The 19308-nt window shown below is 35.5% G+C and overlaps 3 protein-coding genes across 8 annotated transcripts; 1 reads left to right on the plus strand and 2 right to left on the minus strand.

Moving 5' to 3' along the window:
• The first annotated feature begins 2175 nt into the window (after positions 1–2175).
• On the plus strand, positions 2176–8634 carry LOC140832826 (uncharacterized). 6 transcript variants are annotated; one of them, XM_073197046.1, is made up of 4 exons: positions 2176–2372; positions 3679–4709; positions 6521–7388; positions 8212–8634. In XM_073197046.1, exons 2-4 carry the CDS (start codon positions 3735–3737, stop codon positions 8220–8222), a joined length of 1854 nt encoding a protein of 617 aa, XP_073053147.1. In that variant the 5' UTR covers positions 2176–2372; positions 3679–3734; the 3' UTR covers positions 8223–8634. The 6 variants fall into 6 exon arrangements, with proteins under 6 accessions (XP_073053147.1, XP_073053143.1, XP_073053146.1 ...); XM_073197042.1 differs by having other exon boundaries at positions 2177–2372; positions 3613–4709; positions 8147–8634; XM_073197045.1 differs by having other exon boundaries at positions 2177–2372; positions 3676–4709; positions 8147–8634.
• A 2911-nt stretch (positions 8635–11545) lies between these two features.
• On the minus strand, positions 11546–14702 carry LOC140832828 (NAC domain-containing protein 17-like). Its single transcript, XM_073197047.1, has 3 exons — positions 14300–14702; positions 12348–13529; positions 11546–11978 (listed from the first exon to the last, which is right to left on the minus strand). Exons 1-3 carry the CDS (start codon positions 14484–14486, stop codon positions 11614–11616), a joined length of 1734 nt encoding a protein of 577 aa, XP_073053148.1. The 5' UTR covers positions 14487–14702; the 3' UTR covers positions 11546–11613.
• A 603-nt stretch (positions 14703–15305) lies between these two features.
• Positions 15306–18803, minus strand: LOC140832829 (F-actin-capping protein subunit beta). The gene is made up of 8 exons (XM_073197049.1): positions 18551–18803; positions 17700–17770; positions 17298–17411; positions 17032–17114; positions 16874–16947; positions 16647–16766; positions 15866–15961; positions 15306–15638 (listed from the first exon to the last, which is right to left on the minus strand). Exons 1-8 carry the CDS (start codon positions 18677–18679, stop codon positions 15552–15554), a joined length of 774 nt encoding a protein of 257 aa, XP_073053150.1. The 5' UTR covers positions 18680–18803; the 3' UTR covers positions 15306–15551.
• Between the last annotated feature and the right edge of the window lie 505 nt (positions 18804–19308).

Below are 19308 nucleotides of genomic sequence, written 5' to 3' on the forward strand. Positions count from 1 at the left end.
GATCATGTTACATTGCATTAGATGTTTATTAGAACTTGTATTCAATTCTTATTATGCTTTGTTTACAGATCATGTTACATTGCATTAGATGATTATGCTTGTTTACAGATTTTGTATTCATGCATTAAGATAGGACAGTCTGGAGATCAGGCAGACTTCTAGATGTTCGGTTCTATCCCAGCTTAGGGGAAGATCACCGCCCCTTTGTAGACGTGGATACAGATCAGGCCGAAGTCTAGGAATAAGACGTACCGTCACCCCGATTGGGAGGGTAGGTGATAGATCGTCTTATTCACACCGGGATCCCTAGAGTTTTAGTCGAGTCGCATCTAGACATGATTAGGCTCGCATTTCATGATTTTATATGAATGACATTCATATCAGCATGTTTCATGTTTTATAGTATTTATATGCATGTTCACATGTTTATACTGGGATGTGTTCTCACCGGTTTTCCGGCTGTTGTTATGTCTGTATGTGTGCATAACAACAGGTGGGGCAGGATTTGGGTCGAGACAGAGATGATCGTGTTAGCGTGGAGATCTCGGGCCTAGCAGACGGACCAGTAGTAGTCTTTTGTTATGTACTGTATTTTATTACTGGTTAGTTGAGGATATACGGAACAGGACATAGATTTTATGTTTGTATGTTGTAAATTAAATAAAGAACTTGTGCTTGTCTAGTTACATTTTGATTTAAATATAAAAGCGAAAAATTGACCCACATTTTAGAATAACAATCCATTTAATCCCAAGAAAAAGATTTAGAGCCCGGGTCCCCACAAATAAACAAAAAGGACATAAGATCATCAGAAAAGAAGACACAACTAATGAATCAACTATTCAAGCAAAAGTGTTGTGCATAATTTCTTCAATTTTAGTTCATATTAGTTCACTGATTCCCAGTTTTTATCTAACGTTCCTTCAGTTTTAACTTATATTTTTTCAAAATTTTCAATTATGATTGTTAAAATTATCAATTAATGATGAAAATATTGAATCTGTGGTTGTTCGTGAGTTTTCCTTTTATTATCTGATTCAAGTTCCTAGTTTTGGCAGTTTACCAAGAGAATTATAACTGACGATCGAATCGAGATCAACATCGTTTGATCGTAGAAGTCTGATTTCTCATATTTGACACGATTCCGTGCTTGACATACTCTTAATTTTTCTTGATAAACAGTCATAATGGGCGTTCAGATATTACTGGTGATAAATTGTTTTGGTAGTTGATGATCATGACATGTTATTTAATGAAAATAAAATGATAATGTTTGACAAAATTGAATGGTAAATTCACAAATAATTAATTATACTATTTATAAGATTTTGTTAATCATATAAGTAGAAGTTGTATCAACCTAAAAAAGTTCCTCAGAATTTAAGTTAATTAAGAAATATTTTCGATATGCCGTAAGATAGATTAAATGGCTAGTCATGTTTCCGATTGACAAAAAAATTATCAAAAAACTGAATTATACAGATTTGATAAATATTTTTGTCTATAGATTGTGTATTACTGCTATGATACTCAGATTATGGGCGGAAAAAATAGAAAGTAGAATATTATTTTAAGGATGGAGATGTTCGACACATTATGAAAAAATAGTAGCAGGACAATGAGAAATGAAATTTTTTTTTTGAAAAAAAATTGGATTTCCTCCATATGATTGAGGGAATTTGAGGCAAGAAGAAAAGTGTTAGAAACATAATTCTTTTTTAAAAAAAAAAATTAATTGTGCTTTCCTCCATAGGATTGAGGAAATCAAAACAACTTAATTTTTTTTAATACAAACAAATATGAGATGTCTTGCGGGTCATTTTCGTGAAATATATATCTATATTATTTTTTGTTATAAATATGAATATAACGCACGTACATCTCAGGAATAAGATTTTAAATCAACATTCAACAAACGGTAAAATCCTACCAGCATCAAACACCGTGTACGAAAATGGGCTATGCTATCCCAAGCAAGAAATATAGAAGAAAGTGGAAAAATTATTATCATTAATAATCAAATTGGAAGTGCAATAATTGTGGAGCTAATGCGGAGGCCCTACTCATTAATTTCTGATGCTAATTGACATTATTACTTCTTCTGTTCTCAAAATAACGGGAAGAAAATAAATCGAAAATATATATATATATTTAGCATTCATTCATTACTAAGAGCATTCTTTTCCTGTCGGGAGAAAACCAAGAACCAAGAACCAATCCCAAGTTCTTTCTTCACTTCACAGTTATTGACATATGACAAGAAAAAATTTACCCAATTGCGGAACTTTTTAGTTCAGTGGCAATAGGAAAAAGTAGAAAATATTATTATTATTTGTTGGCTTTTCAAGACTCGGCCCCTGCCTAATCTTGAGGTACCTTTCCTGTTTTTGGTTTCAGGTTTGGATTTTGGGGGTGCTTAATTATGTGGGTTCGGTTTCTTGATTTTATTTCGAGCGTTTGAAGCTTGGTAGGGAATTTGAGATTTGAATTTTGGTCGAAGTTTGTTTCTTGTACTATTTATTTATGGTGTTCTTTTCGTTCTTCTGTAGATCCAGTGTGGAATATGAAACTCGATGTTTCTTTTTACATGATAAGATTTCGGAGTAATCGATTTTATTGTACAGAATCTGATGCGATGCTTTTTTATTTTCATTTTAATTTCGAAAAAACTGATTCAACAAGGAAGTGGCCACCAGGGTAGTTCCTACTTCCTAGAGTGAAAAAAGATTTAAAGTTTATTTATATTTGTTTAACAAGTAAGATTGTAAATTATTGAAAGCTCCGGTATCCATTATATGTGAGGTTGCATAATTGGGCCTGGGAATGAGACTATAAAATATGAATTTGACTGAAAGCTTGCGCAAAAATTGTTTCTTTTTCTTTTTTTTGGCGACTAATCGGTACTATTGATATATCTGCATTTTGGGAAGTTGAATTTTGAGTCCCTTCAAAGTTTCTTTATTTTTCTTCAGTCAATTACTGTAACTGGCGACGAAAAACATTTGATTTCCCCTTCTGTTGAGATGTTTGCATTTGGATATTGATTATGATTGACGAAACTTGTGTCTGACCAACTATTCTGTAACTAGATCGGTTATTTGTTGTTTAAAGGGGACTTAATTTGCTGAGACGTTAACAGTGATAGCTTTTACTTCTTGCAAACTGCTAACTAATTGGATTGTCATATTTTGTGTTGTGGAGTGATTATGAAAGAACAAAATCATACAAAAAAAAAGATGATTCGTAAATTATTGTTGTGGACTTAGATTAGAGATGATTGATTGGATGATTTGGTGATTGACTCAATTTTATTAGTATTCTCTTAATGATCAAATGTGGCTTGTTGATTTTGTAATTCACTGGAGAAAGAGGAGCTGATAACTATGGTATCATCTTTTCATTTTCAAATGTTAAGTATTTTATTTTCGACATAAGCAGTTATCAGTTAATGCATCATACTTAAAGACAAAGACAAAAGCTATTATTTGTGATACCACAAATCTGCCATTTATGCCTTGAGCAAACTGTTACGAATCAGGATTCATTACTCAATATGTCGTGTATAAGCCTTTAATACTGATTAAGAAATTATAGAATTTATCATCATATCAGATATCAAGCAGTAAAACTTTTTTCCCAGTTTGACAATCATTGTCTGACTATGTTATCACATAGTAGCAGGTTGATAAGGAACTAGTTACTTGGTCTTTTTGAAGATCACAGTACGTAGTACTATGAGCATGGATAAAGTGTCCACCGACTGTCCGTATCCTGGTTGCTTTTTCTGTGTGATGAAGGAAGGGAACCCAAGTAAGCGCAAAGCAAGTATATTGAAGTTCTTTCGAGAACTTCCTTCACAAGATGACGATGGTCAGGTTCTTCCCATCAGTGGCCTTTGGAATACCGCCATGGCTCATCCTAATGATCCCGAGTTCATTGAGCTCGGAATTTTTGAATGCATGGCAGCACTCATTTGGAAGGGCTTAAAGAATCGCCGTTGGCTATCTCATGACCAAAATATATATATACCGTACTACGCAGCTCATATAATCGGATCATACACTATGAACATGGAAGAGTTTGCTGAAACTTCTGTGCATGCTGGGGTTATACCGGCACTGGTCGAACTATTGAGAGGAAGGTTAACATGGGTCGAACAGAGAGTGGCTGTAAGAGCACTTGGTCACTTAGCTACCTATGCTAGTACTTTTCCTGCCGTATCGAGCCATGGTGAAATCTTGGAGCTGTCAATGCAACTGGCTATGAGTGCCTTGGAAATTGTTTATTCTCACTTTTACCAGTACGTTGACAGGAGGCTTAGTTATCACTGTGATCTCCTTACTCGTGGCATGGGTGGTGTTGAAATGGAATCGAGGAAGGCAGAGGAATGGGCTAGTCAGCTGCAGTGCTGGTCTTTACAACTCATCAATTGTTTTGCTTTCAAACCTGAATTTCTTCCTACGATTTGCCAACAAGAATTTTTAATAAAGCTTCCGGGTATGTGGGGTGGACTTGTTAATGAAAATTCTCCAGCCGGGATTGGATTGCTACGAACAATTTGCCATCATAAGCTTGGTAGGGGCCCGGTCTCTAGCTGTCCTGGAATTATAGATGCTTTGTGTAACATAGCACGATCATCGGATGACTGGCAATATATGGCTATCGACTGTCTTCTTTGGTTGCTCCAAGATCCTAATACATGTCATAAGGTAATTTCTCCATTTGATTATTGCTCCATCTCATGTTGATATTAATGTTTTTTTTATTCTTCTCTCTATTATGTTTCTAACTAGACTTTTTTCCTGCTGAATTTTATGTGTCAAAATTTGATGAAACAAATTTTTATAACTGATAAATATTTATTTACATTTGTTCATATATTTTCAAACTATGCATGTTTGAGTAGGAATTGGACATTTGAGGGACTTAAAAATTACATTGCAATGCTGTTCTGCAAAACACTCGGAATAAAATGCTCTTACTCTGTGAACAGTGGATACTTCAAGTGGTCTCCTCTTACATCTTAAGAAATGTTATTGCTGCATCTCCCACTTCATAAATATCTGATTGGCGAGACGCTAAATGTACATCATAACTAGATGCATAATAGCTGATGAAGGTAAAAAACAAGTGGATAATTAAAAAATCTACGTATCTGAAATGACGATGAAAGAGTAGGAAATTGATATAAAAACACTCAACTTATATAAGAGCTTTTAGCAAAAAGAAATCTACGTATATGAAGTGACGATGAAAGAATTGGAAATTGATATAAAACACTCTAAACTTATGTAAGAGCCTTAAGCGTAGAGAAGTAAATGTGGGTGCTTATCTACAGTTTCTTTTCCTTGTACTGGTTTCTATTGATAATGACGTCTTAGTTTAGAGAAAAGGACAGAACAGAACTTCCGAGATGTGATTTAACTGACTAGTTTGACCCAGAACATGCAAAACATTGATATGGTCATGTTTGCCATATTTCAAGCTGATTTTGTATGTGTACTAAGTTCGACAATTGATGATTACAGGACACCTTGAAGTTTGATTTTGATTTTCAGATTGAAATTGTCACACGTAGGGGCACTTGACTTCTATTTAGTCACTTTGGAGGGGATTGTTCCCCAAATCAAGCTTTATTCAGGATTTCTGTACCCTACGAATTGCCATTACACAGTCTAAGTCGAATTTTCTTCTCTATGAATAACAGTTTCATTAAATACTAACCTTAAAAATTGTCTCACAATCCTAACAAGGCTTCGTAAAGGAATTTGACCAAGATTGCAACTAATATTGATTAGGATAAAATCTAACTCATAATAGATGCTATTCTGTAGCCATATCACATTATCGGATGTTGAGGCCCCCCAGACTGTAGAAAAATTTAAGACTTGTGATTCATTTCTAAGACTATGGATCGAACAAGGACGTGGTCATTGTAGGGATCTATCGAATGTTGGCGAGGTTCTTGATCAGATAGCTGAGAGTTCTTGAATACTAGTTTAATGATTCTCCAAGACTGCTAGCTAATGAATGTTTCAAGCTTCCTTGAAATAAAACTCAACGCAAGCTTCAGCTTTTGTTTTATCTTGTTTAGAAGTTTGTGGGCTTTTTTTTAGGTTTAGTCGTGTTAACTTTTCAAAAAGGTTCAAGTCGATTTGACTTATTTGTAGCACTCTGAACCACCTTGATCCCATAAACACACCTGTACTGCTAACAGGATATCTTGTTAAGTACACGATCTGCAATTCACTTGGCAAACCGAATTGAATTCCATGAATCAAACGTTAGTCTCATTGTGTTTAAAGCACTTTTGTTCTTAAATTGGGCCATAAATATGCACTAGCAGCTTACAGAGCCATAAGTTACTATGATCCATCGTGTTACTAAGGGAAAATAAGACGCGAGAAGCTTTAGGATAGATTTGAAATTTCTAAAATTGATATGCTTTATAAATTTAAATTTTCCTGGTTTTGAAACAATCTTTAACCAATTCTTATACTGTTGCGCACTAATTGTGCAGGTAATGGATAAGGCGGTACCTACACTAATTGACTTTGCAGAAATAACTTCATTAGGTGAACACAAGAAACTTGGGGATTCGATTGTAAATGTTCTACAAGAATGTATCAAGTCATCAGGAACAGGCAGGACTTCAGTCAGTACCCGGGCAAAAGAACAAGTTGATGAACTATTTGATTCTCGACAAAAGCTGAAATGGGAAAAGAACATGGCAAAAGAGGATCTCCATATAAAACAAGCAGCTGCTTTAGTGGTTAAACTCGAAGGAAATTCTTTATTTTCTGCACGTGATATTTCCGGTGCCGCTTCCAAGTATTCTGAAGCATTGTCTTTGTGCCCGATGAGGTCAAAAAAAGAACGGGTGGTATTATATAGTAATCGAGCTCAATGTCATCTTTTATTACAACAACCTTTAGCTGCTATAAGTGATGCTACCCGGGCACTTTGTCTGAACAATCCTGTTAATCGTCATGCCAAAAGTTTGTGGAGGCGAGCACAAGCTTACGACATGTTGGGATTGGCCAAAGAAAGTCTGTTAGATGCTATTATGTTCATAAACGAGTGCTCCCAATCAACTGATCCTGACCTTTCATTGAGGCAAAACAAGGTCCCTGATTATGCAGAACGTTTAGTTAAGAAACAGATGCGTGCAGCATGGTTATTTAGGGAGGCTGCTATTAAACACGGGGGTGTTCAGTGTGAAGGCGACGCTGGAGATATCCGCGGCCATGAAAGTGATGATTCTGAGTGGGAAACAGCTAGTGAAAGTGATGTAGAAAATGATGGTAAGGATGAACTTGGTGATGATGATAGTGAATGGAAAAATGAGCTTGAAAGGAAAGATAGGCATCACAAAGCTTCAATTAAAGGTATCGCTTGTCATTAGGTTTTCGTTTGAAATCATATATCATATCTATATAAGTTGGCTAAACATTTTTTGTAGTTATTTTACAACGCTACTTTTATTTAATCATAATTGGTCCTGTCACATTTGTGCCACCTGGCCTGTGCGGAGTATTATGCATATGTGCAATCTCAAAATGTTAGCAGATTCTGGCTAAGAGTTTGGTGTTAACTTATCCAGTTTTCTTAGGCAATAGTTTTTGTGCTCTAGATTGTTGTTTTTTTTAAAGGGCTAATTCTCTTCACGCTACATTAACACACTTTCTCCTATGTCGACAACTTGTCAATGTAGCGTGTGCTCTGTTATATTGGGAGAAAATTCAAATTTCACGTCTACTATTTCTGAAGCTGCGAGTAACACTTTGACTGTCCAATATAATTAAATTTATCTCCATGCACTAAATGTTGTCCAATAAGATGGTGTTTCAGTGACCAACCTGATCTGAGTGGTTCGGTATCAAAGTTGATTTAATGCTACTTTGAGAATAATCTTTCTATTGTCGACAATGCAAAATGTCCATCAAAATGGATGAGACACATGAGTGATGCATTTGATCTCATCATAAGTCACGTCCCGATCTCAACACAAATCATTTAAAGGTTTAATGTCTTAATTGCTTTTCATCCACATCCGCATTCAATATGCTTCTTGTGCCCAATATGCTTGTTGTGCTTTGAAAGCGTGAGTTGTTATTGAACTGCATCAAACTTTTAACCGATGCAGACTTGAAGCATGGATACAATTTGCAGCTTACCGGAAATGAAACATAATTCATGTATGGTTAGTAGGTTACAAGTGACACCGAATCTTGAAAGCTTGCAAAAGGCATATTGAAATCTGAAGATCATTGCATCAAATGATCGGTGCTGTGTCTTCGAAGGACGTATGGGAGAAAAATGGCCATCTCTGCTGGTCTCTTTGTGGTCTAAAGTGCATTATGGGCAATGTTTTCTGGTTTGTGCATTGTTTTTCAGTGCCATGATTTGATTCAAGGAACTGTTCATGGTTTTAGAGACACTGGTTCTTCGTATTCGTGAGATTTTTCTTTATGGTTATTCATTTGTATTATCCTGAGTTGTGTGTGTATAGACTATATAAATCTTTAGAAATCTGAAGGATTACTGAGCTTGAGTAAGTGATTTTTGCTGCCTTTGGTTGTTATTTGATCGACTTTTGTCTGCTCAAATTTTCAAAATAGGGGTTTCTCTTTAGTATTTCTTAAAATAATGCAGAACGAATGAGATTTTTTTTTAAGTCAAAATATATATGAATACATGCTCGAATAAGTGTTGCGCTTTGGACACACAAATGTATGTCATCAAATATTCTATGTTACATGACTAATTTTCAACATGACGTCAATAACTTTTGGTATTATATTAATGCTCCGACTTGATAAAACTAAAAATTCATTTTAAACTTTTGGTATTATATTAATGCTCCCATTAGATAAAACTAAAAATAAAAAAAAAAATGAAGTTATTACACTAAAGATCGTCTTTGACTTCTCAAATGATCAAATCTTAACGGCAGAAATTTGTATGAGACGGTTTTTCGGGTCATATTTCATTATTTTGTGAGACTAATCTTTTATTTGGGTCATTCATGAAAAAGTATTACTTTATATACTAAGAATATTACTTTTTATTGTGAATATCTGTATGATTATCGTCTCACAGATAAAAATTCGTGAGACAGTGTCACCAGAGACATACGCAATCCCAAAATGTGTTGACAGTCGTACACAGGACAAGTTCGGCTAGTTTCGCCATATTTTACATGATGATAAAAGTTCCCAAAAGGAGGAGTCACTGGTAAACATTATTATCTCGAATTTCAAAAAAAAAAAAAAAAAATATAAATTACGCCACATGGAGAACTCTGAACTCCTGTCTATATCTTATTGATTCGAATATTGATATTCATCGTTTTTTCAGTCTTTACATTTGGTTTTGAATGAAGAAAAAAGAAAAAGAAGTGGTAGCAGTGGGGTGCTTATTAGGGTTATGTGGCTTCTTCTCCGAAGGCTGCAGCCTGGCAAGATCCATACTCTCCAAGCTAAGCGGCAGGAAAACAACACTTGAAGGTGAACGGTAGCAACCATTTCTCAGCAACTGGATGGTGGAAACGGAGGAGTGCAACCGTCGCAGCTTTACGCGGCGGGGATGAAACAGGTGCAGGAATGGGAATATAGAGAAATGTTAGAAATGTAATGAAAAATCAGTGCTCGACGTGTGCGTACGTTATTACATATATACTTTAGATGTTGTATTAAAATTTTATGGTTTTGTTTTTAAAAATTTTGTATTTTTATAATAGTTATCATTTGAGTTTGGATAATATTTATATAAGATTGAGATAACCTTAACTCGTTAATAGATCGTGACCTCCTGCTCGGGGATCACTTGGATTACAACTCGTGACCTCCTGTTCGGGGTTGGACAGAGCACAATAGGCACTGAATATCTGAGCATATTTCGGTGGACCACCCAAATTAAGGGAGCGTCAAATCGAAAGTTATAGAAATCACGTTGATCACGCGTACCCGACCTGGTACTTTCATGCAGTAGAGCCGGTCGAGCATTTTAGTTTGGGATAACCGATCATCCGACCCAAATATGCACCAACCCGAGTTCAGACAACTGTGGTGATGGATAAAGAGTCCTATCCATATAAAATTTTTGAATAAATTTCCAGTGATAAGAAAAAAATCCCGAGAAAATCGGGTTATACCATTCAAATTCATAAATAATCAAATATAAGATAAAATCAATATATATCTGATATTCAAAGTAACTTGTCATACTAGAATTCTTATTATACAAGATAGCTAGTTCCATATCTATAAATATCATGTATTTTTTAAGGTTTCATTCATTCATTACTTGCACAAACAATATTATATTCACATTCTTAAGTTTGCTCTTCGAACTGACTTAAGTATCGAAAGAGTTACACGAGAAATACTTCTAACGTATGTTCGTCCACGTATAATCCAGCTTGGCTATAGTTGGCTCAGCCATATCCAGGTCGGTCACCTCCTGACTCAGATGCTCGGATAACATAAAACTGTAAGAAACTTTAAAATATTTGGCTCACCATGTCAAACTCAAAGTCCGTAAAATTTTTGATATCTTCATTTTTGAAACTTCATTAGTTATAACATGGAGCAAGAAAACATGACTTTGAGTTTGACATGATATCTAAATTACTAGAATATTTTATTTTCCAGATTCCTGCAACCGAAGTCTCGATAATATATATTATCATAATTCAATACTCTGAGTTGTTTATTTGCTAAAATAAATAATAAAATTGTTATTCATATCTATTACAGGATATTGCTACACTACACAGAGCTATGTACGAACTTGGAAAATCCATTAAATTGTACCATAGGATCTTCACACGATGAATATACTACTCCCGGGAGAAAACACCATATATATTTTATAAAAATCATTTCAATACACACACACACACACACACACACACACTAATTCACTCTTCAGTCTGCAACCCATCTCTTCACCTCAATCAGCCAATAATTAGGTAATCTTTGCACCATGCATCGATCATCCAGTTGCTTGCAATTTTCCAAATTCTTTCTTTTCTCTTCCTCACGTTTCATTGAAGAATCTCGAGTTACATTTCGGTAGTGTCCGACTAAAATCTCTTCCTTTAAAAAATATACTATAATTTCATATACTATTTTCTTAAGAAATATATACAAATCTTACACTCCAAAAGGTATTAAACCACCTTGAGAGTGTCTGCTGATGGCATAATTATGGATTGATAGTACAATGATATTGTATAATGCATAGAGAAGTCCAACAAGAGAAAATAACTTCAGATTTTTAAAAAAAAAACGTTGACCGAGAAGTATTTAAACATAAGAAAAGGTTTCAATCTTGTTCTTGACTGAGTTGTAAATGGAAACAGAGGGAAATGCATGTGACATACGGTGTATTCTATGGCTACACATGGAGTCATGCACTTCGTATGATGCTTATGGATCATGTAAATTTCACAATGACATGTCACATCCACTATCTGATCCATCATTCACATGATTTGTCACTAATCAGAGGTATCTCAACAGGTGCAGCATAGACTATCCCATTTGCAAATCTTAAATGAGATTACACTGATTTAAAAGAAAATAAGACTTTCCATGTACATATAATTCAACTGATCACTCTCACAGAAGTTCCAATCAGCAGCCCAAATACAGCACACAATATGCCAAGTAAAGAAAAACAAAGAAAACCATATCTAGATTTTCTTGAAGTTGCAGAGCCATTACCTGCAGCAACGTTCGAGTTTCTAGCATTTAATCTTACCCTGCTAAAACTAGACATACGTTCAAAAGCCCTATTTACCAAAGCGCTGTCAGAAGCAGAAGCAGGAGTTGTAGGTATAGACTCCACGAAGGACCAGAGTGCGGATGAAAACCATGAGTCTGTACCATCGTCCTGTTTGTTGCTTCCGTTTTCATTCGATCCGTGAAAATGTGTATCAAAAACATTACTTCGATTCTGATGTATCAAGCCTATACATGGCAAAAAAATAAATGGCTAACCAATCAGAATAGAGTATAATATTACTTCATCTGAATAAAAGCTCTTGCGGTGGCACAAACTCCCCCGTTTTACGTGGGCACGAGAGTTTTCACCATCTTGAAGATGACATGGTCTTCCCATACCATTCATCTGATCAAGAGCTCCATTAGATTTAGTGAAAAAATGAGAATAAATGGTGTGCAAGCACAAAAATATGAGGATATTTGGCTTAGGAAGAAATTAAATGTCTAGTCATGAGAAGTAAGACGAAGTAAAATCAAATATACATCTGCATCTGTTCAAATATCGTCATTAAAAATAATATATGGCGTCACCGAAGTTCGCAATACCCTCAATACCTGCAGTTGATGATGGAATGCAGCCTTGATTTCCTTCTGCGGCATTGAAAACGCTGAATCCGTGCTCATCTGTCCACAGCTGGGAGTTGGTTGTATATTCATCATTTGATTGGGACTGCAGCAGGTGACTTACCGTACCATTTTCATTATTTTTCAAGTCTGAGCTTGAAATCGGGTTCATAACTCCAATTTCAAAACCATTCAAGTATTGTTGAGAAATTTGCCCAGGCTCATCTACCCCAAATTCAGGAATGGATAAGGATGCATCTTGGAAAAAGTCAAACTCACTAAAACCGTCAACCTGCAGCTTCTCTAAGTCATCCGATGCAAGATTTTTTGTGGTTGGTTCTAGATCATCCATTTCAAGAAAATCTTCAAGAAAATTCTCATCAGTTTCTGGATGATCAAGACGGTTAATATTTGGAATAAAATTGACTTTAGGTGCCTCATAGATTTGAAATCGTGTTGTGCCTGACATCGTAAGGTCAAATCTAGTCGGCACAAAAGTGTGATGGTTGCTTGGTTGAAGCACGGGTAAAGACACGTCCCTCGGATGACTGCTGATTAAAGGACTCTGAGCTACCTCCTGGCCGGTAAACTGGTCCACGCCATGTCCACAATCAACAGCAAGATGTTTAAGAGGAGATAGTGGCTCCTCTTCTATTTGGTTCATGATCTCCTCAAGATCATCAAGTAAGGACTGCTGTTGGCAATTAACTGTACTAAGATGTTCGATAGGTGTGATTTCATTAGATTTCTTTACCAGGTTCTCCAGTTCGACAATGGATTGAACTTCAAGATTGTCCTCGTCCCAGTCTTCCTCCCTAAAAAATGCACCATATTGCTCACCGTTTTTGGGACCAGGCCCACTTTTCTTGTACACCTTGCATAGAGCATAGTAATTCATAGGATTTAAACATTTTTTTAGCTCTTCTTCATCCAAAGTATATTCATGCATCACCCAATCTGTGCGCTCTCCGCAAGGTGCCCGACCTCTGTAGAAAACAAGAGTTTTCTTATTACCAACAGAACAAGATCCATAAGTGATGGTACGGTCCTTCCCAGTTGCTTTCCAATATCCATGCATTGTTGCTCTGCTAGATCTTGATGCATTTGGGTATTTCCTGTCTCTAGGACTGAAGAAGAACCATTGCCTGTCACCAGTTTTCAATTTTGATAATCCTGCATTTCATAATGTGAAAGGAGAGTAAATAGAAGGATCAAGCCATGATTATGAAAGTTTCGATAATGACAAACAATTGGCACAGATCTCAAAAAAGAATAAAAAATATCAACACCAGGCAAAAAATTACAGCGGTTCCAAAACACAGGATTCAGACTAATAAATCAAGGATTTATTCTGCAAAAAATGTTTTTGGAGCTGCACACAATCTCAAATATGCATATTCACGACATAAACACGAGGTATACTACCATCGCAGCTCTCATTTCAGTTTCATTTTCCCTAACAAGAAATTGAAAATTTTGTTTAGCACCATCTACAAACAATCAGCCCAATCTCTGGTAAAAATACAATTTATAGATCAAATTATTCATATGTAGCGTTGACTTGAAATTATCATCAGCTCTGCGCGAATAAAATACAGATCTGTAACACAAGAAACAATCTAGAAAACGCAAATACATCATAAACCTTAATAAAAACATCGATCAATAAAAAAACCGGACAACAGACGATAAACCCACCGCACACCACCCCAGAAAAAGAAAAAAAAAACAACCATAAAAAAGTCAGCGCTAAGACCACTAGCACAAATATAGCAAAAAAAACATCATTAAAACAGTAAATATAATGATAGCAGGGCGGATACAAGATTTGGGAGAAAAGTATTAAATTGTTTAGGGGGAAACTTAATTCTTTAAAAATTAAATCCAAAATTCTAAATTGTTTGGATTGGCAGATAGTAAAAACGATTAAATACTGAAACTACCTGGCAACTCCTCCGGATCCCACTTGTAAACATCAGTTTCTGCTATAACATCCAGACCGTATCGTTTCTTGCATATTTTCCTCTTGAGATAGAAAAGAACGAGCTCCTCATCGGTGGGGTGGAACCTGAATCCCGGAGGAAACCTTTCTCCGTTCCCAAAACAATCAGATCCCGAATTCAACTTCATCGATCGATCGACCGATCAAAAAACCTCAAAACATGCCAATAAGTGAGTTTTCGAGTAAACGAATGAATCTGAAGAGCGAAACCCAAGAAGATTAGAGGATGAATGAAGGAAAGTGGCTCAGTCAAAGAAAAAAATACTACAAAACGAATTTGGTGGACTCGAAATCTCTGGGAAATACAGACAATTGATTTTTCTACTATGGGTTCTACTTTGGTGTGGTGAAGTGCACCGAGCTTTGTGTGGTAACAAACTAATAACACAAAATTAGGATAATTCACATGAACATATGTATGAGTCGACGGAGTATATGAATGTTTGATCAATAATCGAGAGTCTAATTCTTTTAATCAATATTTTTTTAGGCAATTTTGTCTCACATGGATTGTCAGCATTGTAATATAAGAACAACGTGATCTGTAGGATATTGAATTAGTCGGAAGTTTAAAAGTTGCGGCACATAATTAACCCACACAAAACTTTAAGAGACGAACTTTGAAATAAGGACAAACTATATAGATATAAATATGAATCATCGCCACAAAATTACAATCTAAACCATTGCCAAAAAGTTTTGAATATTTTCTTATAGTTGATTTTAACATTTTTATAAGAGATTTTAAGATTACTTTGTAAAAACAACTAAATAATGATAATAAATTATAAAAAAAAAATTAACGAAGACACACCGATCTAAATTTTCAATTCGGTTTTATTGTTGATATGTAATTTGAAAATTATAAAATCAAATTTGATATGATCGTTTTTCAATTTGTAATATTCTCTCTCTAATCAAACATTAATAAATTGATGCGATGAATAAGTTATTTCAACCAAAAAAGTGATTCATGAAACGTAAACTTATCTCCAACACGTTATCCGCAAGCGAAACATGAAAATGGATTTCTAGGTGGATCAAAGATAACAGAATACAAGTCTGGGGTTTCAAACTACATGTATCTTTATCAATTGATGCAGGCGCCGGAGGAACAAGACACACAAAACCTTGAGTTTTTTATGTTGAAGAAATGTTTAGGAGAGAAGACAGGACGATATCTTGAAAATGGGTTACATTGAGCTGTCTGGAAGTCTCATCACGACTTCGGACGGTGGTCGCAGTGTACAAACCATCTCCTTCGTCTTTCCAAAGTAGACCTGCAATCAGAGTGCGTGCGAGTCAATCAGGTAAACGCAGCAGGTAGCTAGCTAGCTGCGTAGTGACACCTCCCGTTCAAAGGGGGGAAATCCATTTTTTCTTTTAATAAGATAAGACCTCAAATCTGCCCCCGGTGACGATTTCCAGATGAAGGGAAATATTGTTGGCTTGCCTTGGGATGATGAATAATACAACTTGCATCATAGCCAAACTATTAAGGATATACCTGATCCAATGAGTTTCTCAATTTACTCTCCATTTCTTCTATCATCCTTCCCATATTGCACAAATGACCCTCAGCAACTGAAAGGTCCATATTCATCTATACAGGGAACGAAATAATAAAATAATTTGAATTCTATCGCTAGTAGAGCCAGCAATTTACTTGAAAAGCAAGAGAAAAACAAAAAGAATAAATAAAGCAGCAAAATGGGACACAAGTTCATGGGAAAGTTATTTGGTACTCCACAAAACCAAATATTATACTTGATCTCCCATTAGAAATGGGGAACAAGGGTTCCGACAGTAATCATCAAAGCCAGAATTAGTTCGGAAAAAGCTGGTATAGCCTAGGCATATAAAAAAGATAAACACTTTAAAGCAAATAATACACGGTGCCCTGCAATCAACGTCTCTTTTAGTTTGTACAAGTTGGGTATCTTATGGTTTTCAAAAAGGAGACACAAAATACTTGGACATCACCTAAGAATATTGCTACGTTCAACAATCAATATTGAAATATCTACTCTTGGAAAGAATTTGAACAAGTATAATACTATTTTGTAACTTCGGATCCACAATCACCTCTATGCAGAACCCGAGAACAAAATCACATATAACTCTTGATACCTATTTATTCAACTGATTCTCAAGAGACTTTCCACGATAATTTAAAAGAGATTATTTACAGCAGCTTGATGCACGAATAGTTTTCTCAGCAGGGTATTCCAACTACTAGTTCAATGATTTTGGTAACCTGACTTAATCAAAGAAGCTAAACAATCTACCTGTCTTCTAATTGAGCCCGATAAACTGAATGTGCCCGCAGAGTCATTGTTCGTGGTCAGTGAAAGCATCACAGTGCTCGTCAAACAGTAACGAGCATTTCCTTCCTCTTCTGGTCCAACCTAAATATGTAGAAAAAATGAACATAAATCAGGAAGAGGACAGAGGATATACTTATCCTTCATGTTTAAGGTCCTCTCCCTTTGGTCTATTGGGATACAAGACACACCTCAATAACATGTATGGCTTCCCAACCTCCTTCTTGTAGATAACCTCTTCTACCATGTGCAGCTTTTGAGCCATCTTCACCAGGAAACGTACAATTTCAAAATAAGAAAACAGCAAGAAAGAGATCATTGCACAAAACAAGTTGGGAGAGACCCACACCTTTTTTAATTAAAAAACAAGCCACAAAGCCAACGTTTTCATCCTCCCACATATAGACTGATGAAATGCCACCTTCATAATACCTATTCATTTTTGGCCAGTTAAGTTAATCCAGCAATGATGTACAATGCTTATCGTACAAAACTGTCAAAAAGGAATAAATCAGAAATGAAGGCTTGTGGAAACTTCGCCGATCAGTGAGACAATCGTATTTCTATCAAACTCATTTAAGAAAAGTTAAGCACGCGGTAAGTAAAGGACCTCACTGTTCACAATAGATAGCAAAGATGTCGTTTGCTTCAATTTCAAGTTTCCTCAAATCTGGAGATGGATAAGGCCCATCTTCTATTGGGGGATGGTACGTATTTGACCATGGTGACCTTCAGGCAGAAAAGAAATTAAAAAAAAAAGAGTCACTGATAGCATATTTAGCATGCCTGGAGAAAAAAAAAAAAAAGAAACAACGAAGAGTACTTCTACTCTAGTGAGATATCTAACTGATATTAGTTATCACGCATACCATTACTCTGGCAGTCAGCAGCAGTTTGATAATATATTAATTCCAATTGTAATTTCAACTATGCTCCAGACATTTGTGAATTGTGAATGTATTAATGTATTATTAATCAATGGAACAGCGTGAAGCACTTTCACTGTTTATCATTTACCTGTATGAGTCTGCATCTCTATTGTATTCACACAATATGAACTCTTTCCCACTGTCCACGTCACACAAAACCTGTTTCAACAAGTTCAAATGTTATACAGCACAGTAGGAATGATTCAAGAAAATTTAATATTTGCTCGAAACAAAGGCATGGTTTCATAGGTAATTTCCTAGAACACATTGAAACCAGAGTATTTTAACGAATAAAAAAATAATTTAAATAGGCAATAACTCTTTCTACTCTGCTTCAGATTTCCAAATATGAACTTGACAAGAAATGTGATAAGCACAAGAAATGGCACTCAGAAGAAAACCAACGAAATGAAGCCCTTGAGCTACTCATTTCCGTTCTCTCTTTCCTTTTCACCTCTAGAGCTAACCTTCCATACAATTTAACCATATTAAACCAAAGGAAACAAAAACGAGCATCTGTCAGATTCTTTCTTCATCCAAATTGCAGTGCATTCAGGAAAAAAGTTCGAAAATCGAACCACGAACGAGAGGGAATCATTATGTCACTTGACATTCAAAATGCGCCAACCTCCGCACACATAGCACCCCTAATCTTGGATTCTGAATGACTTTAGCAAACGATGTCATTAGTACCTGACTTTAGGCAAATCATAGCACAGCTTGAATGAATTTTAAGATATATAGATGACGATGATAAATATAAATACCCAATTCCACGAGAAGCTGGAATAATAAAGAATTTACATTGAGCATTGCACACAAAAAACATCAGGTAACTACGTTAATCCGAACTCTCGACATCCAATTCTAATAATCATACAATCGGAAAACGACTCTCGATTTTTAATCCGAAGTCTCGAAAACCGAATGTATGTATACCTGAAGAGGCTGATCGACTTGAGAGAGAAGATCTACGGAGTGATTCGGCAAAAGGCTCAGCAGTGCAGAAAGCGCGGTTTCGGAATGCTTCGGCGGGATCCGCCGCATCAACCCCATTGCTGCCTCCATTTTTCCGATTTTAAATTATAGGCGATAATACCAAGAGCTTGTAGGTAGGTGGTATACACTACGCTGCAGAAATCAATCTATATCAAGCATGACCGTATGCCTCCCTCGTGTTTTTTTCTTGGCCCTTTGACTATTTATTATTCACAAAAATGATAATAAAATTGGCTACAACTATTGTTCTTTGGTTATTATTTATTTAAGAAAGCTATTTTTCAAACTTGTTCTCTATATTTTATTTTCTTCATTTAGGTTTTTGTATTTTTTTTCTTTTTTTCTTTTTGATTTTTCGTTAAAAAAACAAATTGTACAAGCACGCAACGCACATCCGAGTACTAGTTACTGTTAAAGATGAGGGAAATAGACTAAAAGTATAAACAAACCGAATCGAGCCGAATATTGATAAAATTTTAAAGTTCAAATTCTGATCGATTTTAATCATATGCGAGTTTGAGCACGATTTGAAGATAATTTTTTTTTAATTTTTGTTTGAGTTCGACTCGAAATCTTCAAACCTATTCGTGAGCTATTAGAACTATTGATCGGTTAGTAAATTTCGAGAATGAAGATTTGAATGCTCGAAACATCTATACAGTTCGATATGTATATATATTTAATATGTAATTGTATTA

The sequence above is a fragment of the Primulina eburnea genome, chromosome 5 (assembly GCF_022965805.1).
Source record: "Primulina eburnea isolate SZY01 chromosome 5, ASM2296580v1, whole genome shotgun sequence".
Classification (NCBI taxonomy): domain Eukaryota; kingdom Viridiplantae; phylum Streptophyta; class Magnoliopsida; order Lamiales; family Gesneriaceae; genus Primulina; species Primulina eburnea.